Genomic DNA, 25,890 nt, shown 5'->3' with positions numbered 1-25,890 from the left:
TAACACAACAATTACTAAATTAGTACATAGGTACAACTTTTACAGTGACATTTCATTTTCTTTATGTAAAACTTACCAGCTTTAACTTCTATTTGGCAAATTAAATGATCAAATCAAACCCAAACATTGGAGTTAAAGTTTATTAAAAACCACTGGCTTTCCATCTGACAATAACGGTATAAACCAAATAGAAAGTCAATGACGTCACGAATGTAGTGTTTATCGCTTGCGGTGGAGTTGCAGCGTGTTGCGTCGGATCCAGGCGGCACGGCGGGAGCCTCCTTTGGTCTGCGAGAAGCGGTGGCCCTTGCCAAGACCGCGGGAACTGCGACCGGCTGACGTAAGACCACGCATCTCGCGGTGCTTGTGAACGGCATTCACGATCCAGTTGATCTTGGGGTCTCGGCGGATAGCCTGTACAAACAAATGAATGTTAGAAAAAGGAACAATGATATTGTTGAGTAGTGAAAGGGTTGGCAATATCAGAAAAAATGGTAGGTGAAGTTTCAGCAAAACCTTTCAGATTGGTGCATGACATAGTTGTTCATCATAAAGAATAAAACAGTCAAAAAAGTTTTAATTATAAATTAAAATAAATTACCTTGTGTGAAGGATCAATGAGGATGACCTCAAAGTATTTGTATGAAGAGTCCTGGGCGACCCAGTAGGAGTTGAGCACGCGCAGACCACCGCAGCGGCGACCAACACGTTCCTGGAAGAAAACAGAATTAATAAAATTAAATGCAGACCTAATAACAGTTCATAGCCAAGATTTAATCATATTAAAAAAGGTTCAAATGCAAGTGAGTAATCTACATGAAGTCATTGAACTCCAGAAACATCAAGCATGCCCCACATGGGTTTGAAGGTTATTTTCATAGCACATGTTTAATAACAATTTAGTGCCACAAAGCTAAAGATTCACAACCTAAAGTGAGACTATCCATTGCCCACTACAGCTTAGCCACATGGTGACTTGTGATAATTAGTAAACAAATATTGTGGACAAAAAAAGCATGGGTCTCATAGATAACAAAAAATACCACAAGTCTTGCTGAATAATTAAACGAATATCTGTAAACACATTTAGGAAACCATGGGGCATGTTTCTAATAACCGGAATGAAGTATTTGCTTACCTCAGCAATGGACTGTAGGTTGCGTGTGGGCTTCAGCTGGTTCACACCGTGGCTCTTGGGCTTGCCGTAGGTGGCACCCTTCGCGACCGGGCGCTTGCGACCTCCACGGCGTACGCGGATTCTGAAGATCACATAACCTAAAAACAAAGCGTGGTTAACATAGTACCGCTATCTTGAAGAGATCGACATGAAGATTGATCACAAAGAATAATTACCTTGCTTGGCACGGTATCCTAGCCTCCTAGCCTTGTCGGGCCTTGTAGGCCTGGGAGCGCGGTGCATACGGGTCAACTGGCGGTACTGCCATACCCTGACACGCAAGAGGAATCGCATAACATCGCTCAGCTTTTTTCGATATAATTCCTGAATATATCTGTAGGCACCCATCTTTGGAAGCCTGTGGCAGACCTAGCAACAAAATCAATAATAAATTGATCAGAAGTCACATCATCGGTCTGGCCACAAATAAAGCGATTCAAGACCCGCCCCGATGGACATTTTAACACTGAAATAGGTGCTTAATTTACAAAATATATCATTATAAACCACTGAAACCAATAAACTTTAAGTTTAACAAATAACCAAAACAGTAAAATAGAAGATTATCAAGATATTTAGAGATTTTAAACACACGTACGTCTCACACACACCACAGGTAAACCGGAAAAGACAAAATGAAACTGACAGATCCTTTTCTGTGAAACTGACGTTTATGACGTGACGTACACTTTTCAGGGAGAGTTTAGTATGCCAGCCTAAATATCTGACTACCCAATTTCATATTACAGAGCAACAACGATGTCTTTCTCAAAACACTTGATGTGCTTGTTCCCAATCCAACCAACTATGCCTTGCTTGCCCCTTGCCTGCCTATTATATCATTGAGTTAAGCTGAAATTTTTAAGTGGTGTGGAAGTGGATTTGGAGGTTTTAAAGTGATCAAAACGCGTTGTGGTCTGTCTTTTAGCTTAAAAGCTGTTGAACGTATCACAAAAATCCAATAAACTTTATTATGAGAAATAGTTAATAGAATGCGATCAGCATTTAATTTGTTCCTACAATTTGGGTAAAGCTTTGTAAGCTGGCAACCCTGTTCAATTAACAGATTAAAAAATCCTAGTCTCCCACAGATTAAAATAGCATTCATAGACTAAAGAGATACGTGTGAATAATAAAATACCGTAACGGTATTTCTAGCGGTCAGCATGAAAGGTTCCTAAATCTAAATAAATGAATTTATAGCGTTTAGGAACCGCGCATGCCATATAAGTAACCATATTGCGCACATTTACAGGAAAATAACTTTGGTCTTGCACTACGCTTTTGTCTTTAAATAAAACATGGTTCATCATTTTTTGTGACTTTACTTCTGATTAGCGTAGAAAGAATAAGAATATGATTAAAATGGAAATTGACGATTATCATGAACAAATAAGGATTTTTATGGGTTTTACTAATCATCTGAGTTTTATAGTTTACCGTTTTACATACCGTTTTTATTCGGCAGTTATGTGTCGATGGTCCATCATCCTCTATGTTTATAGTCTGTGCCGCTCGCCGCCATCTTGAAAGCGTAAATTTGTTGTCATGTTTACGTTGTGTGTGAAGTGAAATTTTGCAAATTATTTTAATAAAACCTGGTAATTATTAACTGTTCTTTAAAAACAATCCTTTTATATAGTTAAAGTCGGTTACGGTTTACAGTAGTCTTGTTAATTTTCATGGGGAAACCGTGAAACGTAACTAAAAGATTGGGCGCCAAATTGCTACTATTCGTTACAGTTTATTGGTTTATAAACAGTCTGTAAAGCTTTGTATTAAAATATTGAGAGTGCTCTGAGATCTGCATTTGATTATTTATACTGCTTTAGATTTATAACCTTTTTTACTTACTTCCTAATTTCGGTTTCAGAACAAAGTTGATGTAACCACTGGACTAGTTATTGTAAACTACCACAATGTTTTACGCACATTTTGTGCTGGCCAAGAAAGGCCCCTTGGCCAAGATTTGGCTAGCTGCGCATTGGGACAAGAAGTTGACAAAAGCTCATGTGTTTGAGACTAACATTGAGAAGTCTGTAGATGGTATTTTGAAGCCAAAAGTGAAAATGGCTCTAAGGACATCTGGCCATCTGTTGCTGGGTGTTGTCAGGATTTACTCCAGGAAGGCAAAGTATTTGCTGCAGGATTGTAATGAGGCTTTTGTCAAGATCAAGGTATGTTCGTTTCTCTCCGTTCATTTGTTTTGTGTAATATACATTTTCAGATTAACTAGGGTGGCCGAGAGATGTACTTTTATGTAAAATAGAAAAAGTTTACTAAGTTACAAACTGGATGAGTTCTCTGAATATTATGAAGGTTGTTTCACTGTTGTATGTATGAATGAACTATAAATAATTATTTACCACGTTGTTATTAATTTTGTGATAGGTACTAACATACTTTTACAATTCAAAACAATCTTAGATCAAGAGATTGTTCATTGTTTTTATCCTGATTTTGTTTAGATTTAACAAAATAAGCTTCAGGAAACAATGACCTACATATAAAGGTTACTGTAAAAAGTGTTAAGTTTTGTAAAATATCATTTATAATAAAGCATTTAGTTTTAAGTTCTCTCTGTACATATCCTCAATGGCAGTACAATAAATTAATGGGTATTTTCTTTTAGATGGCCTTCCGGCCAGGCATGGTGGATTTGCCAGAGGAGCATCGGGAGGCCGCCATGAACGCCATCACTTTGCCAGAAGTATTCCATGACTTTGACACAGCTATGCCTGAGTTGAAGTAAGTATTTGCACCAGTAATATTCACCATCATAATTAATGATGATACTGAATTTGTATTTCTCAAATTAGTTATTAAATTAATGATATTCCTAACTAAAACTTAAATTAATGATATTAGTTATTAAATTAATGAACTCCTTGCTAACCCCTCCTACTTAACTTGCTAAATGTATGCTTGGGTTAGAAGTAGGTTGTTGACCTCAATAGTCAAATTCAAATTATTGCTCCAATGTTGGTATACAGAGTTAATAATCTTAGTTTAGTGGATAACGGGGATTGTACTCCAGACTTTTGAACTGGTAGTCTGACACTGACACAGTTTGGCTATTGTTGGCGGACATTATTTAAGTTCAAATTCAAATATTTATTTGCACAATGTTGTAGACTTATGCATCTTAAAACTAGTACGGTAGAACGCCGATTATCCGAATTAATTGGGACCAGGGTCGATTCGGATAATCGGACATAGACTGGTAATAAACAAAAAGTGTGCTAAAAACTAACTGTCACACATAGAAGAAACTTTATTTACTGTGTTTACAGTTCTACAAGTTGAAATATATCTAGACTTCTGCTAGTTCCAACTTGTTACAACAAATCAAAACAAAAATTACTTGGTTTTAATTTTTTATATATAAAAGAAAGTCGTGTTAGTTACACCACTTATAACTCAAGAACGGCTGAACCGATTTAGCTGAAAATTGTCAGGGAGGTAGTTTAGAGCCAGGAGAAGGACATAGGATACTTTTTTATCCCGTTCGAAATTATAAAAGTCTGCTTATTTATTGCCATTAAGGCGGAACAAAGTTCGCCGGGTCAGCTAGTTTTTTATATTACGCTTAGGATCGATTCGGATAATTGGCGATTTGGTTAATCGGCGTTCGGATAATCGGCGTTCTACTGTATAACATAATTTGTATGAATCTTATTTTGATCCTTTGAATGTAATTAGTTTTACTGCATAACTATCTTCTTTTACAGTGAAGTGGATATTGAAGTGCAGTACTCCCTCAATCAGTCCCGAGCTGAGGAGATCACAATGCGCGAGGACTACGGTTCCTTGAACCTGGTGACTCATGACGATGGCTTCGGAGACATGGGGTTCGATACCGATAACCCTGATATCATGCGAGAGGCTATCGGGAATGAGGAGGGCTTGGAACAGGTGAGATTTGACTATTACTAACCAGTTATGTTAATAACTAAAACCAAGTGTAGAAAATCTGCCCTCAACAAACAAAGCTAACCTAAAAATTGTTTTATAAGAGTGTAGATACCAACTAAGGGAGAGAAATAATCTTCCTCCTCCCTTTTAACCCCACTAAGTAAGCTTAATATTATGTTTGTATTAGGAGTGGGTTAACCATCAGTTTTCATTCATGGTTCAGATTGAATTAACATTACCTAAATCTCGAAAAATTGACTAAAACGTATCTTTATCTTTCAGAGTAACTTACTATTCGCGGACGGCTCATCACTAGAACTGGCGGGCAAAGATCCGGGTGTGGCCAGTACAAGTGCGGCGGGTGTCCCAACACTAGCAACACCCGCCCACGAGAGACGAATGGAGGCGGCGCCCCACGGGCCTATGGATGACGGCTTTGGTGGCACTATTGGAGATGTGGCTGATGATTTTGGACGTAAGTAGCCGAGTTTTAAGGTTCATTTTCTATTAGCAAATTGTTGCTAAAACTGGTGGGCAAAGACCCGGGTGTGGCCAGTACAAGTGCGGCGGGTGTCCCAACACTGGCAACACCTGCCCACGAGAGACGAATGGAAGCGGCGCCTCACGGTCCCATGGATGATGGCTTTGGTGGCACTATTGGAGATGTGGCTGATGATTTTGGACGTAAGTAGCCGAGTTTTAAGGTTAATTTTTTGGTAGCAAATTGTTGCTACAACTAGCGAGTGTCCTGACTCTCGCTACGCTCGCACATGAGAGACAAATGGAGGCTGCGCCCCACGGGCCTATGGATGACTGCTTTGGAGGCACTATTGGAGATGTGGCTGATGATTTTGAACGTAAGTAGCCTGGCTTTAAGGTTCATTTTCTGGTAGCAAATCGTCGCTTTATCTGGCGGGCTACTGCCCGTTTTCACCATCAATCCCTAATTTTTAAGTGACCCCTATGGTAACACGTAACCAAAGAGCATAAAAGAGTAAGAGACGGCACTCCATAGATATTTTTTGAGCTCACGCACACATATGCATTTTAGAGAACGACCCGCAAATCTTTACCAACCGCACAAACTACAGGCGGAGCTACCAACATAATGCCTTATTTTCTGACAGTATTAGTGACGTTCGAAATAACTTATCGATTATCGATACTTTGCTAGGGTTGTAATTGCATATCGATATCTAGTATAGGAACCTTCAATATTTTAATGATTACTATTTTTATTTTATACTATGTGTAAGTAAAACGAAGTTTTGTAACGTAAATTATTTATTCCGAAATAAAATAGGTATATTACAATAAGTATTGAACATGACATAGCAGTTGTAGGCATGAGGAATTATTGAAAATTATAACAAAGTACAGAAATGATAATTTTGTAAACTTTTATTTTCACAACTTTTTCTAAGAAAAAATAGGATTTTTATTTATAAACATCTTTTTATTTTTCTTATCAGCTGATCGAACCTCAGCCTCAAGATTACTTTTCAATGCTTTGTTGCTGTGCTTTTTTACTTTTGTCAGCAAAATTGTTTTCACTTTTTATGAAGCTGTCATTAATGATTTTACAACTTTTTCTTAGAAAAAGGTAACTTAATATTTTAAACATCTTATCATAAATTTCTTTATTATGTTGTTGACATTTAAACCAACTAAAATTACAATTTGTAGTCAACATTAAGAAAATGAATTTTCCAACATTTTCCATATAATATCTGGTCGGCAATATGGTCATGATAAAATTGTTTAGCTTCATTTACGGTGGTACATAATTGAATTGTTGGATAAACGAGACTTTTTTTATCATGCCACCATTCGCGAAGAGATATATATGCATACAAATCATTGTCAACAGGAGTTTTCACGCTCAAACACTCTTCACAAATTAAACAAGAACTGTTCTGTAATAGTTTGGCAGCTAAATACCCGCTTACATATACTACTGGTTGGTTTTCAAGGCTACACAAATTTTCAATGGGCTGTTCTAAGTTTTCAGGGTCCGGGATAGACAACACAGGATAAAATTCAGTGTCTGTGGAATCTTGAACATTAATTTTTATTTCTGTTGTTTTTAAATTAGTTTTTAAAATGTCTTTATATTCCAGCATATGTTTATTGTTGTCTGCTTCACAATTAGCACTTCTGCTATGAGGCACTTTCAGCCCAGTAACCATGCTTGTTTTAAGCGCTGCAGTAAAGTGCGTGATAGTGGGATTTCTATTGGTTACACTGTGTTGCCTAATGATTCCAAATAAGTTTTCCAGAGAGTCTTGGTTAAACTGTCTAAGGTTCATATATTTAAACCCTTCATTCTTTAACTTTTCCCAAATATCGTTTAAGGATTTGATAGATATTTGATATCCCTTTACGCATTTAACATTTTTTAGTATCGTGTTTTCTGCTGTTATAAATTTTATGGTTTTTAACTTATCAGTATAAAAGGTCCAAGACTCAATGTGATTACTTGATGTGGAAACATTTTCCTGGATCCCTTTCTTTACGTCATTTAAAGATGATGGACCATTTGTACAATCAAATAGTTTATCTAACTGTTCAATCACAAATGCTGTATCATTGCAATCAGAAACTTCTTTCCATGCCATCATTTTTAAAATAGCTGCCACGGTATTACTCAGAGCATGCGCAGCATACTTCACCCTCATCTTAGTTTTGAATGTTGGATTTACAATGGTACTATTCAGTTTTTTAAAATTTAAAAAATTTCTGTTGTGTTCTTCTGCAACTACCAAATGCCTCCATTGTGCAATTTTTCCATCGAAAGACATATTTCCACTTTTAAAGAAATTGTTTCGTAATGATTTGAACAAGTGAGGGATGTCATAGATTATAAAAATTTTGTCATTATTTACAGAGAAAAAGTTGCTATCTATGCCTTGTCCACAGTTTCTTTTTAACATGTTAAGAGCTCCTATATTTGTAGATCCCTGATCACAAACTGTTGTTAGAACCATAAATCTGATTTCTTTTAATTTTTTGATGATGTCCGATATAATATTTGCCAATTTTGCTGTTGATATTGTGCCTTCCACAAAATAGTGCGCAATATATTGTTTGTATTTATGTTTAGCACCCTGTATCATAAACACTAACGCATGGTCTGCAATTTTCTTTTCTCGTCCCATGTTCTCGCCCTCTCCATAATCCACGTAGCCATCCACTTTATCAGCAATTTCGTTATAAATTATCCGTTTCTTTAACGCCATCTCGTCAAATATTAACGAGCAATATTTATTTTCCTTTGGCATACTTGATGCTTTTGCCTCTAACATATCAATTATATTTTTATTTATACCAGGCTCCATTGGTATATTTTTTAAAATCCTTTGGAGCGTTTTAGTGCTTGGTAGCGTAAACAGCTTTTGCATATAGCGGTATGCTTTAGGGGACCGTTTAAATATAGCCAAAGCATATATTTTGTTGGCTAAAGTCCACCTTTTTCCTTGTGACTTTTTTTTGTTATTCTGCACTACATCCTTTACTAACGATGTCAGCACTTCCGAATCTAACTTGTCTAAATTCACTCTTGACTTCGCTATATTCCTTATTGTTTTTTTTGCATTTTGTAACTGTCGCCAAAGCCTCTTCTCTTTAATTGTAAATGTTGATGAAGTGTCTGTAATAAAAATATTTCCATTAGTAAAAAAAACAACATTAAAGCAAATTGAATTGAATATTGGTTAATTAATCAGCAATTTTACTTAGTTTTTTAAATTAGGTATGTTTTATCTTACCTTTCATTTCAATGTTTTTCTTAGGTCTTTTATAACTGTGGACTAATATTTCTGCCTGTGCATCTTGATGGCAAATGTTTTTATCATCTGAAATATTATAAATATGCAAATTAGTTTAAAATTTATTTTGTTGTTTTATGAAACATATTATTTCCAAATCAATCAATCATTATCAAGTTTTAAAAAAATGCAAAGACAGGATAATGATAGCTCTTCTCATAAAATATGAAGTGTGGGCCCACCTTCAATAACAATGACATAATATTAAATTAAAGGCATTTAGAGGTTTTAATGTTCTGCATTCTGGATGCGGTCTGCGGGTATGTCAAGACAATCTGTAAGTGGTCGTGATAAGGCAATCAGTCACGTGTGCTTTGCGTTCTTTGTTCGTATCCGCACGGTCAAATCGCATTAATATAAAATGTACAGAAACCTAGAATGTTGTACATATAAGTTCATTTTGACCTGACTGCAGACTGCAGAACGCATCCAGGGTAGCATTCTTTAGTTTGAGGGAAGGCATATTTTAGAAGGTAAATAATTAGTTTGTACACTTACCATGAGTAATGGGTTTATAGGTCATATGTTCTGGTGCATTGGAAGTAGAAGGAAGAGGTTCAAAAGTTGTTTTCGCAGAAATACCAGAATCTGGTATATCCACAGCTCCCAAACATGTTGAATTTAGTTGTTTGGTTGTACTTGTAAGGGGAACTGAAAGCAGATAATGAAATGTAAATTGGGTAATAAAATGTCACGTTCTTACCCAACTTTAGGGTACAATCAGTCTAGTACATGTCTTGCTCACATTAAAAATTACTAGCTTATAAATATTATTAAACTAGCTGACCTGGCTAATTAATGTAGATTGCCTAACATTTTTCAAATTGGTCCGGTACTTTTTTTGAAGAATTTGTATTACACAAATTACTAAAGTCCCTCTAACTCAACACACATTCTAAGCTAAATTGTGTTACGAGTGGGATTACTACAATATTCAAGCTGTGGGGTTCTTATCCGCACTTTAGGCTATCTTGGCTTCGAGTTACGGAGCCGATCAAATACAAACAAACAATTAAATATTTCCTTTTTATATTATTAGTATAATTTTAGATAAACATACCTCGTTCAACTGGATTTGACTTCTTTGGAATGCAATATGAATGATCATAAAGAACTGTAACAAAGTATAGATATAATTAATAATTGAAATTATACATTATTTATTGATAAGCATACAACACATGTTTGTGGTTACAAAGAAAGAACCTTGTTAAATTGCATTCGGTTGGTTTGTTTTGGAAACCAAAGAAAATTAATTAAGACATCTAAATAATTCAGAAAAATTGATAGATAGTAAATTAAATTTAAAAAAAATAATTGAAGTCATCATCATACCTGTCTTGAGGTTTTCTTTATTGGAGTCTTTTACATGAAGAGGAAACTCTGTCAAAACTTCATCTGGCAAGATGGGATTGCTCAATTCCAGTGTTGGAATAGCTGAGTTCTTCAGCCGAGTTCCTTTGGCATTGAAGGATTCAGGAGTGAAGTGCCCACCACAAACAAACTTCAGTTGGTGTAACTTTTCAATAGGTACATATGCTAAGTCTTCTATGCCAGCATTTTTAACCCACATTCGACAACTGAAATAAGAAATACCTATTAGAAAAGAAAAAGAATAACAAACTGAAATTTATTCATCAACTAATTTCTTTTAGTATTGTTATGCAATTCATTTACCTACAGAGTACGAAACAAAATACTGAAATTAAAAATTGGTTATGGTTATTTACTGTATGATTAAAAATATTAATCCCAGCCTTTAAGTTTACACAATCAGTAAAATTATCTTGTAATAAATTAGTGTTATTAGAAACTTACCGGTCAGAATCCAGAGGAAACCTACTCAAAAGTAAGGGTGATCCACCACGACTTCGCCTCTTATTACAAATAACGCACTTCTTGTTGTTTCTACTCTCCATTATCAGTAGAAGCCTAAAATGAAATAGGTATTAATTAAACAAAGCCTATAATTTCTCTCCAACCAGTGTCAATGCCCTGGTTCATGCATTTACCAGTTTTGAAAGTACATTTACATTTTCATCACATAGGGTTGTTTTTAATGAATAATAGATTTGTAATAGATCTAATATTTCAAGTAAGTAGATAACATACCCATTAAACAGAAAAGTAAATAAGAGTTTAAACTTCTGTAGAAGTTGAAACACAGCTTATTTAAAAGTCTCTATCTCACAAAAAAACATAACACTGAACAGCAAACTTTATCACGCCCGATACGGAGGAACTTAATCAACTCAACGTAAACGACAGAAAAGTTTATTTACAGTAATATTGCACCAAATCTGAGAAAATAACTTCACACGAATCAATTCGCCGGTTAAAAACTCAAACTCAATTGACAGACATTTTTTTTCTTTTGTCAAACTAACAATACTACCAACATAAGGACACTAACAATTATTTTTAGTATGGTGGTATTGATCCGCGGGTTCCCCTGCTATAGTGAAATCAATCCAAAATGCACTTTATTGCTTAAGGGATAAGGTTGTATATCAATTGCTACATATAGAGACTAGTTTTTGTATGAGAAGTGTCTACCCACTGCACGTAACAGGCATTTTGTTTTCTTAGGGGTCACTTAAAAATTAGGGATTGATGGTGAAAACAGGCATAAGGCGGTTATCACACTGCGCCGCGCTCCGCCGCGGAGCGCGGGGCGACAGATTTAATTATTGTATGCAAGTACCTCAGTTTGTATAGAAAACACGCGCGGCACTTCACACTGATAACGCGTCCGCGCGCGTGATTTTTTATATGAAAATCACGCGCTCCGCGGCGGAGCGCGGCGCAGTGTGATAACCGCCTAAGAGTGCTAAGGACCAGGCGTGGCCAGTGCGGCGGGTGTCTTAACTCTGCAAGGCTACTCCGTTACGCTGTTTACGTAGTTTTGGGTCTATCTATCACTCTGTAACAAAAACCTGTTGCGAACTTATTGGCTAGGTTCTTTGGGTGTCCCGTAACTATTTGACGCTCACTGTACTACAAAAATTATGTCTATATCTACGTAATGTTCTCCTTTAGCAGACGCAGGCGGTCTGTTCGAGGGCGACTTATTCGGCGACGTGTCGGCGGGCGCCGGCGGCGCAGGCGCCACGCCTGGCATGACCGGCGCGGGAGCACAGCCGCAGTCGTTGCAGGTACTGTTTTGAACCTTATCAGACTGTGTTAAGGTCTTAAAATAATTATAGGTTTGATTCTTCTTTGTCTTTGAATAGAAAGTTAACTTTTCTAAGTTATTGGTTGAAGTAATGTTGCAGATAAGTGCGAAAAAGCTTGTTCGCCTAAATACGATCTTTTTTTTTATGCTAGACAAGGCAGGTATTTGACCGCAACCTGGTGTTAAGTGAGATGCAGTCTAGGATGGTACATATCTGCCCTGTAAGTGCCTATTCACTCTCGCCTTGAAAACGCCCGGATTATAGTGTTCAGGAAATACAGCAGTAGGCAGCGAATTCCAGTCCCTAGCTGTTCGCATTATAAAAGAGTCGTCGAAACGCTTAGTATACTGTTTTGAACCTTATGTACTTGGCTTAGAGTGTAAAATTAATTATGGGTTTGATCTTTCTTTGTCTTTGAATAGAAAGTTAACTTTTCTAAGTTATTGGTTGAAGTATATAAGTGCGAAAAAGCTTGTTCGCCTAAATACGATCTTTTTTTTATGCTAGACAAGGCAGGTATTTGACCGCAACCTGGTGTTAAGTGAGATGCAGTCTAGGATGGTACATATCTGCCCTGTAAGTGCCTATTCACTCTCGCCTTGAAAACGCCCGGATTATAGTGTTCAGGAAATACAGCAGTAGGCAGCGAATTCCAGTCCCTAGCTGTTCGCATTATAAAAGAGTCGTCGAAACGCTTAGTATACTGTTTTGAACCTTATGTACTTGGCTTAGAGTGTAAAATTAATTATGGGTTTGATCTTTCTTTGTCTTTGAATAGAAAGTTAACTTTTCTAAGTTATTGGTTGAAGTATATAAGTGCGAAAAAGCTTGTTCGCCTAAATACGATCTTTTTTTTATGCTAGACAAGGCAGGTATTTGACCGCAACCTGGTGTTAAGTGAGATGCAGTCTAGGATGGTACATATCTGCCCTGTAAGTGCCTATTCACTCTCGCCTTGAAAACGCCCGGATTATAGTGTTCAGGAAATACAGCAGTAGGCAGCGAATTCCAGTCCCTAGCTGTTCGCATTATAAAAGAGTCGTCGAAACGCTTAGTATACTGTTTTGAACCTTATGTACTTGGCTTAGAGTGTAAAATAAATTATGGGTTTGATCTTTCTTTGTCTTTGAATAGACAACCTATAGTACGGCCAACGAGAAGCGATACCAAATGTAAACAAACCCAATGTCATGGTCATTAGGAATAGCAGGGGTGCTTTGCAACAACTATGTTCCTATACTAAAATTTATGTCCGAATGTTGACGAACCCGTCTGACTTTGACGTATTTTGGCGGGAGAACGAGACATTACGACAAATACACAAGATGGGAAGAGACAATACATTGTCAACTCGACAGTCGTATCGACCTTTTGTATCGCTGCTAGTTGGCCGTACTTTATCTCAGTTATTGGTTGAAGTTATGTTGCTCAAATTTGCCATAACGTAATTCTTGAGCAGAAAGTATCGCTTCTCAGATAAGTGCGAAATAGCTTATTTCGCCTAAATACGATCTGATGATTTTAATTTGAAATTCAAACAAAATCAAGTTAAAAAACTGTTAAATATTGTAAAGAGATGACTTATCCAGATGTTACAATCTTTCATCAGTTGATTAATCTACTTTTCTAACACACAATATAACTGCTATCGAAATGTCAACCTTACTGAGACCTGACTAACCTGAGATTGCATCCGAAAAACACAGCGCAGCAAATTAACTAATATATGAATATCAACCTTACCTGCTTTGTCTTTAGGCTGAGATCGACGCAGTCGGCTAACAGTGCAGAATAACTGATATACAAATGTCAACCTTACGTCTTATGTCTTTAGGCTGAGATCGACGCAGCCGGCTAACACAGCGCAGAATAACTGACATACAAATATCAACCTTACGTCTTTTATCTTTAGGCTGAGATCGACGCAGCTGGCGTGGCAGCGGCCGAGGCGGGTGACGACGCGACGGCAGCGGCTGACGCGCCCGACTCGGATGACGATATGGGCGACCACTATGATGCCGGCAATTCTCCGCAGCACAGGTACGTCTATAGCCCAGCACAAGTACGTTGTAGCACACACAGGTACTTGTGTGCACGTGGGAAGCACAGGTTCAAAATCTGCAGCACAGGCATATAGGACGGCCCTTCGAGATAAACTCTGGCATACACTGAAAACCAGCGTCATAAACATGATTGTGCTACGCAAGTCATGGTTTGTGCTGAGCGAGGTTCTTTTAAATTTGGCATCACACTTTTAAAAAAAAATTACGATGTTTTTATCTTGTTTTATTAGTTAATTAATAAATAAATTAATGTATTTATGTGCTAGAATGCACGTTAATATGCATCTGTGTAATATCCGGGATATGTACACAATCAAGTTGTATGTGTAAATGGTGTACATACGCAAATCATTACCTGTACGCAAACAATAACATGTAAATGCTGATGAATCCAAGCTTCGGGAGTACCTTTAATCCGTCAGATTGAGACCTGCTAGACAAGAAAATTTGGTATATCTTTATTTTAGTAATTAAAACGACTATAATAATTGTTCCAGTTGGGGCGGGTCGCCGCCGCACGAGACGCCGCGGCCGCTGGAGGACCCGGCGGACCTCATGCCGCCGCCCGCCATCGTGCCGCGCCCGCCGTCCGTCAGGCCCATGGTAAGCGTTAGTATGTTGTCGCAGCTGGGGCGGGTCCCGCCGCACGAGACGCCGCGGCCGCTGGAGGACCCGGCGGACCTCATGCCGCCGCCCGCCATCGTGCCGCGCCCGCCGTCCGTCAGGCCCATGGTAATATACCTCTTTCTTTCTCTTGTGTTCTAATATACCTATTTTGTATCTATGTTCCAAAACCCTTACTAACAAAACTTACACGCTGGTTGAACAGTGTTTTAAATTGAGGTTTAGACGATTATCACACTGCACCGCGCTCCGCTGCGGTACGCGGGACGACAGATTTAATCATTGTATGCAGGTACCTCAGTTTGTATAAAAACACGCGCGGCACAACACACTGACAACGCGTCTGCGCGCGGGATTTTTTATAATGTAGCCACGCAGACCGCGGCGGAGCGCGGTGCAGTGTGATAATCGCCTTAGTGCGGAAATAACATTCTAAAACAGTGTTCAACAAGAGTGTAACTTTTTATTAGTAAGGGGTATAGATAACTGAATCAGTGAGGTACGGGAGCGGCACGGGAGGATGTTTTCGTGACGTCAAACGTCAGCGAGACTTCAGATCTGCTTCAGAATTGTATACTTTCGTGCCGCTCCCATAGCTCCGGCACTGACTCAGTAAAGGCCTAGCTTTAATAACTATTCTATTTATAGCGAGTGCTAACGTTATTATGTTAATTATGACGTAGGAGGTGGACGGTCAAGCAGCAGAGGATGCAGTGGTACCGTCACCGGCGATAGCCCAAGAGGAGGCGGCCGGGGACAACACCACCCTACTCAATAACGACGAGGAGTCCTTCGCTTTGGCGCCTGTAGACGCTACCGTGCTCAAGGGTAAGACGAGTCTAGTGTTTGTGTTTGCCTTGTTTCCCTTTTTGGCTGTATAGCCTGTGTGTAAGGCAAACATTTGTGGTGATACATATCTGTCAGCTACTGGATGACAAACGGGAGATGGTATATCAATATCATGGTATTTCTTGGGGCTTAGTAGATTGCCATAGGCTGAAATGATGATGATGACACATCTGTCCGAATTAACAAAACTAAAGCTGTGCACATTTAAATTATTTGTACGCAATTTTATGGCGCCCCAATACGCCCTAGTGGAAATTGATAATGATAAAGAACATTATTATAATATCGTCCAAAGCAAATAGTTGAAAAAAGCGACTTGTTCTCATTCCCTCGTAGCTAAGGATCATGTCAACCACTCATACGATTCTTTAGGGATTACCCCTAACTAGACAAGATATAAATTCCATGTCTTCAGTTACTAACACTACCAAAACTCCACAGGCATAACCAAAACAAAACGCAAGCGCAAGCTCATCGTGGACGAAGTGAAGAACATATCTGGTGAAGAGATGAAGAACCAGCTCAGCAATACTTCAGACATTGTGACCACTTTGGACCTGGCTCCCCCCACGCGCCGCCTTATGCATTGGAAGGAGACTGGGGGCGTGGAGAAACTGTTCACGTTGCCTGCCAGGCCGATACCCTCGCGAGTACTGTTCAAGGTAAGCAAGAACTTGGCTCTAAAGCCCGGTCTGTGAGCACGTAGAATTTTATCCAATGACCCCAAGCTACCCATCCTTATCGGTCCTAGCTCCTAGCGGGCGCCCGTCGCACAGACAGTCGTGACGTCGCGACGGACGCCCGCAGTGAGTGTGCGAAAGCGACAGCAACATAATTACGCGCGAGCGATAAGGATGGGTAGCTTGGGGTCATTGGACAAAATTCTACGTGCTCACAGACCAGGATATAGTAGGTCTTTATTTATTTAATTTTATGTGTAGCAAAGTCAAAATTATCATAGTAGAGCAGGTTAAAATAATGATTTGGGACGCAAAACCTGGAGTAAAGTATTTCTGTGACGTATCGAAAAAATGCGCGCCAAATCGTTGCCTGAAGGAGTAATCTAACAATCATAATCGCGCTATGTGGTCTAGCTACCACACACTGTCTCTCACAGTCCATCTGATCAAATCCCTGTTAGATTAAGAGCTCATTTGCCAAATAAATTAGGACTCCTAGTTTCAATAATCGACATATTTCATTTGAAGTTGGCGTAGTTTCGTCGCCTATTGAAGGGTTTATAGATTTCAAACTTTATTATTATAAATATTTTTTTAGTCCACATAAGAATGTAACTTTTTTGTGCATTTTTTTATATTTTGTGATTTTAAGTTGCTCGTACTCTGCATAATTTTCGATTAACTTGTAAAGTTTATCTGTGGGAACTGATTAGGCTACTGTACTGTTTTTATTTTTTAAGTTCACGTATCAATTCATGCTGTTTGTTTCCGTAATAAAGAAAAATAAAATAAATAAAAATAAGGCTTCTCAACTATCAGAAAAGTACTGAAGTGTGTAATTCCCACTTGCAGAAGTACCAGCGCAACATGACGCTTCGCAGCGAGGGCGAGGAAGGTGAAGCTCGTTCTCCAGACCCCGAGCCCACGGGGGCGCGCCGCGGCGGCCGCAAGCGACGACACGAGGAGGTGAACTATACTTGCTATCTCTTTCTATCCTTTACCTTACCCGTCGAGAAGTTGAACCATAACTTCGAACTCCTCCTATGTTCTTCTGATTAATTTCGTTGCCGATCCAATGACAGTTTAACTGGACCTTCACTGATTGGGTTTTTATTGGCGGTCAAGCTGTTGATCCTGGCTACACAGGAGTTGCTGCGATGGGAACGAGAGGTGGGAATACTCCCGTTCCCGTAGCGAGGGAGTAATGCCAGAGTAAATACAAATGAGTAGGCTATCTTCATAGAAACGCACCGAGCGCGGTTTGTATGTGAGCGCGCCAATACGTATGCGGCGCGCACGCACACACTGACAAAATTTAGCGGGGAGCCAGTCATGGTTGCGCCATGATGTATGATGACAACTTCGCATAATGACAAATACTTGTTGATATTTTATTTTCATTATTTCTAGAGTTCTAGTTCTTCTAGATTATGCGAAGTTGACCAAATGCGAATTTGTCATAGTGAGAAATAGACATTATGAGTTTGTCTTTTAGCGAAGTTGACATTTTAAGAAGTTGTCATTTCGAGCTGAAACGGTCAAGACGTCAACGACCATCCTGTCAAGAGTGTAACGACTAAATTATTACTTTATTACAAAACTAAATTATTTAAATTCCTTCTCAGACTATTCAACCGCCAGAAACGCCCGCGCCACCGCCGCCAGAGATGGAACCGCCTACGCCCGTGCCACAGGAATACGAGCCTTCTGTCGGTGAGGATACGTCGCTTTTTTACTTGCACTATCTGTTCATATTGCAAAAAGATAATTACTTCACTAAGGCCATCAATACATTGTCTTTTTTCCTGTCTCTAAAGTTCCCTTATTTTTAAGACCATTCAATTTCATTACTATAAGTTTTTCATTCATTAACATTTTGGTTTCTTGCATAGTTTTTTCTTCCCTCGACTTATCAGTTCTTTTGCTTTATCATTTTGGTTCTTGCTTTAATAACTTTTTCACATAATTTCACTTTCTTGGTTCGTAAAGTGTTCACCCCAATGCATAATTTTTGTCTTGAAGGTTTAATGGATTTACAAATATAACTAATGTTGCAAATGTTCATAACTGCTTTAACTTTTCACATGGGCAAAAACGTTCATCTCACAGTGTAAGCAATGTTCTATCAAGTAGGTTGTAACAGGCCACAACTTAGCCTCGTCACGTCTAACATACATAATTATTATTCTGAAACAAACCGCTTGACATTGCGCAAGTCAATTTTCCAGAATATAGAAAACTTTGCTATTCCTTCTGACACAGTCAGGTAAAAACGACCTCACTGTTCAACTAAAAGTTTTGAACTAGGTAAATTAATTTGCAAAGGTCCTTGCTTTTGTTTTATAATATTGGATCAGTGTTGAGTTGATTAGAACATCATTATGTACATATCAGCTGTACAAGTCATAGAAGCTATAACTAGTCACCCTATCCAGACGTCAGTACGTCATAGCGTCCAAAAAGCGCTCTTACTGACTGACTCCAAGGGTCAGAGTGATATTAAGGCTTTTCTCGGAAGACTCAAATTGAGTTCTGTGAGTTGTATGATGCTATGATTACATCAACGGTCAGCAGTAAATGGCAGTTATATTATGATGTTTTTAGTCTTGACTAGACCGGGTTAATTAAAAAAAAAAGGATTATTAGTAATTTGTTATTACAAAAATTACTAATACTCCCGTTAGCCCCTCGTACTAAGCTAAATATGCTTGTGTCACGAGTGAGCTCACCACAATAGTCGTGCGGCGGCGGTGACCAAACCCGCGTTCCCCGGATCACGAGTCGGCCAGTCCGACCCCTTCACCGTTCGGCTATCGTGGCTTAAATTGTGTGCCTTATCACCATAAAACCTGTGAGCCGAACGTTCCGCCCAGCACCACCTAACGCATTAACGTTTCGCGCGGCCAGTACCGGACGCCGAGCCAGCCAGCCCGCGACGCGACGACGACGCGCCGCCCACGCCAGGTAACCACCGCTTGGTGACGGATGCACATCACTACATATTAGCAGAGTAAATACAAATGAGTAGGTCATCTTCATAGAAACGCACCGAGCGCGGTTCGTATGTGAGCGCGCCAATACGTATGCGGCGCGCACGCACACACTGACAAAATTCGGCGCAGCACCCCGCTAATCCACGCTAAATTTTGATGACCTATTTGTATTTACTCTGATATTAGGGCCTGTAGGGCTACTCCGCCGTTTACGTAGTTTCGGATATATCTGTCACTGTCGCTCATGCTGGTATCTCGCTTTGTGTGAGAGGGATGGAAACATTCGAACTTCGGATTACGTTTTCGGGAGTAGCCCCGCTGAGCACCCCACGTTATTTAAACGCGCTGATGATTTTTTCCTGCAAAGTTCTACAACGTACGTCTAGCTTACGTGTACCAGTAGTCAGATGTGACACAAAGTCGGACAGAAGTATAAACGCGCTTTGACGGTGCGCTTAAAACGTGGTGTGCACAGGCTCTCAAGCTACTAATATCATGTAAAAGTTTGTGAGGATAGATGTTTGTTACTGTTTTGCGCAAAGACTGATTTTGATGAAAGTTTACAGTATTGTTGTCTATACATCAGAATAACATAATTATGAGCTATAATTTATAACGGTCCGTGACAAACTGAATTACGAAGGTGAAGCCGCAGGCCAGCTAGTTATTTTAGAAAACTCGATTGCTCGATTTGTTACGAAATCGTTTTTTTATTTATTCAATTGAAACATTAATAACTATAGAACCAATAAAGATAGCATTGTGACTAAAATATTTGAAGTAGACTTAGAAGTACTCGTAGATAGATTCTTTAAACAGTCATGTACCCCACTTTTAATTATATTTTCTCTAATTAGGTGGGATGCTAAGTTCCCTAGGGCCGCCTTTAACACCAGGAACCCTGGGCCCTCTCACACCCGGCACGCTACTGCAAGGCGGCATCACACCAGGAGGCCTTCAGCATGGTTCCATGACTCCAGGTAAGTCATAATCAACGACTTCTATATCTTTGAAACAAATAGGTTGTTAAAAGTTAAACAAAAGACTATCGTTAAATTACACTTATAAATGGGGAATAAGGCAACAGAGTTCACCATACCCGCCAGAAAAAAGAAAACAGTAGCTGTCCCATACCAGAGTTGCTATTGATTCAACTAAAATTTATCCAACACCAGTTTATTCTCATTGACACCAAAACTGCAAAGACAAAGCTGTTTAATAATAATAATAAATATCCTTGGACATTTTACACTGCGTCGCTAACCCCAAACTAAGCAAAGCTTGTACTATGGGTACTATACAACGGATATAAACAAATAACTTTAAATATAAATAACTTTGTGTACGAAATGATTGATGAATAATTCCCTTCTTCTAATCTCCCATCTCAGCTACCTACTAATGCAACTTATTATCTACAGGTGGTTTACAACACGGTGGCATGACTCCAGCGGGCTTACAACACGGCGGCATGACGCCTGCAGGGTTACAACACGGCGGAATGACGCCAGCGGGTCTTCAACACGGAGGCATGACGCCGGCGGGGCTGCAACACGGCGATCAACCTGTGGACTTAGGGTTGGGCGGTGGCATGACCCCAGCTGGCTTGCAGCATGGAGGTATGTATTTAAAAATGAGGATTTCTTAATTTCTTCTTAAGTGGATTGATACAACAAGCTTACTTTCGACCTCGGGGCACATACCTCGTAGAGACGATGGCCGTTGAGGCAGAAAAGTTCTTGAGTGGCGACCACGGGCTGGAAGACGTAGCGTGGGCAGGCCTCCTACTAGGTGGACCGACGATCTGGTAAAGGTTGCGGGAAGAGACAGGATGCGGGCAGCGCAGGACCGTGCATTATGGAAAATCTTGGAGGAGGCCTTTGTCCAGCAGTGGACGTCATTTGGCTGAAACGAACGAACGAACTTTCGACCTGTACTAGTATCAACATCGTCAGGTCATTTGGTCTTCAATGCAGGAGTATAATGCTCTCTAATTCACTAGATAGAGTATTGGTACACACTGGCACATTTATGAATGAAGATTACACAACGATAACTGCTAATTCTTCGAGTCTTTTAATGATTTAGCATGTTATTTACATACATCACATATTCAGCGGTAGTAAATGAAGGTTGGAGAGTTTAAATTCCCTATTTTTGTTACAGGCATGACTCCCGGTGGCATGACACCTGGACTAGGATTAGACAGCGGAATGACCCCAGGAGGTCTGGTACACGGTGGCTTAACACCCGCTGGCTTACATCACGGTGGCATGACACCAGGTTTGTATTTTTCGTGTTGAAATTAAGTGTACAAAAAATAGTTACAGTAGACAATCTCAAATTGAGGAATTATCGTAAAAAATGACTGTTTTTTCTCACCGGCAATGAGTTGAATGTTAGGTTAGGTTCTGCAAAAAGTGCGTAGGTTTGCTTATAGCTAAAGTACGGCCAACTAGCAGCGATACAAAAGGTCGATTCGACTGTCGAATTGACAATCTATTCTGTCTCTTCCCATCTTGTGTATCTTGTCATAATGTCTCGTTCTCCCGCCAAAATATGTCAAACTTAGACGGGTTCGTCAACATTCGGAATTTCGGACATCAATTTTCAAATTATAACAAAAACAAAATTCGATAAAACATCTATTTTTATGGTTTGACAGATATTTTTTAAAACTATATTGTCTACAAAAATATATAATCTAACTATTAAAAAGTTATGCACCCCTGCTAATCCAAATGACCATGACATTGGGTTTGTTTACATTTGGTATCGCTTCTCGTTGGCCGTACTTTAGGCTCAATAAGATGCACGTTATCCCAGCCGTGTAAAATTATCCTAGTGTATCACTAAAATTTCAATGTTTCCAGGTGGATTAGACCATGGTGGCATGACCCCAGGTGGCTTAGGGCATGGAGGTATGACGCCCGCCGGCTTAGGGCACGGAGGCATGACGCCGGCCGGGCTACAACACGGAGGAATGACGCCTGCGGGATTACAACACGGCGGCATGACGCCGGCAGGGTTGCAACACGGAGGAATGACTCCATCGGGTAAGTTACTAGTAAATCGTAATATGGATGGATGTGTGTGATAGTGGCCCATTGTTGGGCTTGAAGTCCCTTTTACAATTTGTTATTTAAAAACCATTTTCTGGGTCAGTCTGGACACGGGTTTAATTAATAAAGTAAGGAAGGTCATTAATGTAAATAAGAAATAGCAAAGGTCCCAATATTGATCCCTGCGGCACACCCATAGTAAGAGGTGCTCCAGAAGACTCAGTTCCGTTAATACAAACTTTTAGTTTTCTGCCTGTGAGATACGAGTTCAGCAGATCAAGTGACTTATTCGAAACACCATAATGTCGCAATTTGTTTAGTAAGGTTTGGTGGTCTACACAATCAAACGCTTTTGAAAGATCACAGAAAATACCAACAGCGTCCTTTTTACTCTCCCAAGCATCAAAGACGTGTTTCAATAGTGCTACCCCAGCGTCAGTAGTACTTCTACCTTTCGTAAAACCAAATTGCTTATTGTGTAATAATTTGTTAAAAATGAAGTGAGATAGAAGTTGGTGGAAAATAATTTTCTCGAAAATTTTGCTAAGTACTGGTAGAATAGAAATCGGTCGAAAATTAGAGGGGTCACATTTGTCACCAGCCTTGAACAATGGAATTATTTTACTTAACTTCATTAAGCTAGGAAAGCAACCTTGATCAATACATGTATTAAAAATGAATGCAAGGTGAGGAGCTATGGTGTCAATAATTGTTCCAATTATACTGACGGAGATTCCCCAAAGGTCCTCAGTTTTTTTCATATTTAATTCTCTAAAGGTTTCAATTATTGTATTACAATCTATATGCCTGAACTGGAGCAGACACTGGCACTCGGTGACATTAGATTTTAAAAGAGACTCTGCAAGAACTGGTGATGAATTCAGTTCTTTAGTTGTTTCAGACGCAATATTGGAGAAGAATGTCTCAAATGTGGTTGCAACTTCTGTATCGGAATTTATAATTTCGTTTCCGATTTTCAGTGAAAAAGTGTTATCCTTCGATTTATTTTTACATGTTTGTTTATTTATTATGTTCCACGTAGCCTTAGCTTTATTATTAGAATTTAAAATCATGTTTCGAAGATGATTTGATTTAGCAGCCAAACAAACCTTTTTAAATATTTTTGAGTAATTTTTAACATATTCTATAACACTCAGATCTTGCGTATCGGCTTTAAGACTATATAATTCATACATTTTATTTCTACTCTTGTGAATGCCAGTTGTAGCCCAGTCATCAAATTTACATTTAACAGAATTTATTCGGATCTTTTTCTGTGGGAATGTGGTTTTGAATTCCTCACTCACAACACTGAATAGATCCTCATAAATTTGATCGACATTATTGTCATCTAATATAAGTTTATCAATACCATCACAAATATTTTTCTTAAATTTGTCAATTCGGTTAGTTGTTATTGGCCTACAAACAACATCCACTGTACTAGGGACATGATGGTGTTCAAATGTGGCCAATTGTCCACTATGATCTGAACTAAGGCAATTAATTATTGATTTACTTTGAATATCACAGTTACAAAAAATGTTATCTAAGCAAGTAGCTGATGTTGGAGTGATTCTAGTAGGCTCATTGAAAAGATGTGATAAATTAAAAGATTTAAAAAGGTTTAAGAATCTTATTTTATATTGAGTATTATCTAATAAATCTATATTAAAATCTCCACATACAACTACTCTCTTATTTGATTTAAATACCTTTTTTAAGACCTCCTCCATAGTGGATTCGAATAATTGGTAATTTGCAGATGGGGGCTTGTACACACTTACAATTATATACTGCTCTAGCTCTGCACACGCAAGTTCTATAGTTCGTTCGACTGAGAGTGAGACAATGTCTTTTCTTTCCTTGTATTTAAATTGATTATTTAATAATATGAGTGACCCCCCTCTAATAGCAGACTCCCTGGTGAACGAACTACAAACTTTATAATTTCCTATATGAAACATCAATTCATAATTTTTAAGCCAATGTTCGGTTAAACATAATACATGAACATCGTATTTTTTTAAAAACAATTCTAGTTCTAATTCTTTGCCAGCCAGGCCTTGTAAATTTTGATGAACAATATTAAATCCTTTAATAGACCTGTCTGTTGTCGTCCCTCTCAGTTTAAATCAGAGGTCGTCACAGAAATATTAGTATTAGTATTTCTACTAATAATATCAAAAGTGGAATTTACTTGTTTTGTGTTAATAACACAGTTAATATTATAAGCTAACAATGTAGCAAGTTTTAATTTTATGCTTTGAGGCAGGTGTAAAGAGCTGCCTGTCATTATGAACTTATTATTAATAAATTTATTAGTGTCAAAATAGACAAAGGACAATGTTCGTTCTCCATACATTGTTCGCCTAAAAACCAACAATTTTGACATATTACTACCCGAAAGCGAAATAATACGATTCTGTGTGTAAGAACAATGATTCCTGATGGACACTTGCCATAAAATTAATGATTAAGAATATTAAATCACAGCGATTTTATAATATGTCGTTTATGACAACATGGCGTCTAATGTATTGTGTGAATGTATGAACACCGATTCGCGAAAAATGTTTTGTATTGTCGTCACGCCGAGTCGCAGCCAAATAGTATAAAATAATAGAACAAGTTTTAGAAATACAACTCGGCATTCCACTTTATAATATGCCCACATATTGCACGTAAATAAACAACATGAATCGTAGGTTGTTTCCACCCTTGTCATCTGACACATGAAATAAACTGCTATTGTATTATAGATATCGAAGCCGAATCGTATATAATAATAGAATGGGTTTTGGAGATCACTCGGGGTTCCACTTTTATAAAATACCTACATATTGCATAAAAATAACACGAATCATGAGTTTTCTTTTCACCATTTACATCTGACACGAGATAACAAACTCATATCTCCATGACTACCGTCGTAGTCTATGCCAAAGACTACAATATTTTAAGCAAGAAGTTTCAAACCTTAGCGGCTACGGTAACCCCTGGGCCACATACATCATGATAACATTCGGTCGACACCGGAACGAAGTCTTGCGATTATGCAAAAAAGCATCGTATTCTAGTGCGGCTATATCACGTTCAACCGGGGTTTTAATTCGACTAAAGTCCTGACTAAAGACTGGAAGAAAATACGCCGCATTGTATGAGCACTTCGTGTTCGTTAAAGCGGCTTCAGATCTAGAGCCCACATAGTTTTCTTTCCAATAATATCCGCAAGTAGCGCTGCATGATCTTTACAACAAAAACGGCAATAGTTATTAAGGTGCCAAAATTATATGATTACTTTGGCACGGTATTATACACGTTCGAAGATTTGTCATTTTCATTCATTTCATCATCATCATCATCATTTCAGCCACAGGACGTCCACTACTGAACATAGGCCTCCCCCAATGACTTCCACATCGCACGGTTGGTAGCGGCCTGCATCCAGCGCCTTCCCGCTACCTTTATCAGGTCGTCGGTCCACCTTGTGGTGGGTTGACATTGCAGAATATGACTTTTGA

The 25,890-nt window shown here is 38.7% G+C and overlaps 2 protein-coding genes across 2 annotated transcripts in view; one reads left to right on the top strand and one right to left on the bottom strand.

The window, feature by feature from the left end:
• Nucleotides 1–126: 126 nt before the first annotated feature.
• On the bottom strand, nt 127–1,882 carry LOC135076958 (large ribosomal subunit protein eL15). Its single transcript, XM_063971484.1, has 5 exons — nt 1,776–1,882; nt 1,354–1,546; nt 1,139–1,275; nt 602–712; nt 127–414 (listed from the first exon to the last, which is right to left on the bottom strand). The coding sequence occupies exons 2-5, from the start codon at nt 1,523–1,525 to the stop codon at nt 220–222; spliced, it is 615 nt and encodes a 204-aa protein (XP_063827554.1). The 5' UTR covers nt 1,526–1,546; nt 1,776–1,882; the 3' UTR covers nt 127–219.
• Nucleotides 1,883–2,688: 806 nt separating this feature from the next.
• The window catches only part of LOC135076709 (double-strand-break repair protein rad21 homolog), a 30,930-nt gene continuing 7,728 nt past the window's right edge, over nt 2,689–25,890 (top strand). Inside the window, exons 1-16 of the mRNA XM_063971130.1 lie at nt 2,689–2,778; nt 3,051–3,354; nt 3,810–3,925; nt 4,909–5,092; nt 5,375–5,567; nt 11,959–12,074; nt 14,008–14,135; nt 14,656–14,890; nt 15,466–15,610; nt 16,073–16,293; nt 17,164–17,277; nt 17,937–18,024; nt 20,162–20,284; nt 20,726–20,923; nt 21,471–21,587; nt 22,178–22,360. Of these exons, the coding sequence (XP_063827200.1) occupies nt 3,097–3,354; nt 3,810–3,925; nt 4,909–5,092; nt 5,375–5,567; nt 11,959–12,074; nt 14,008–14,135; nt 14,656–14,890; nt 15,466–15,610; nt 16,073–16,293; nt 17,164–17,277; nt 17,937–18,024; nt 20,162–20,284; nt 20,726–20,923; nt 21,471–21,587; nt 22,178–22,360 (2,419 nt within the window). The 5' untranslated portion in view covers nt 2,689–2,778; nt 3,051–3,096. The remainder of the gene's footprint in view (nt 2,779–3,050; nt 3,355–3,809; nt 3,926–4,908; nt 5,093–5,374; nt 5,568–11,958; nt 12,075–14,007; nt 14,136–14,655; nt 14,891–15,465; nt 15,611–16,072; nt 16,294–17,163; nt 17,278–17,936; nt 18,025–20,161; nt 20,285–20,725; nt 20,924–21,470; nt 21,588–22,177; nt 22,361–25,890) is intronic.

The sequence above is a fragment of the Ostrinia nubilalis genome, chromosome 12, assembly GCF_963855985.1.
Source record: "Ostrinia nubilalis chromosome 12, ilOstNubi1.1, whole genome shotgun sequence".
NCBI classification, from domain to species: Eukaryota; Metazoa; Arthropoda; class Insecta; order Lepidoptera; family Crambidae; genus Ostrinia; species Ostrinia nubilalis.
Note: the sequence above shows the minus strand (reverse complement) of the source record. Positions and strands in the feature narration are given on the sequence as shown.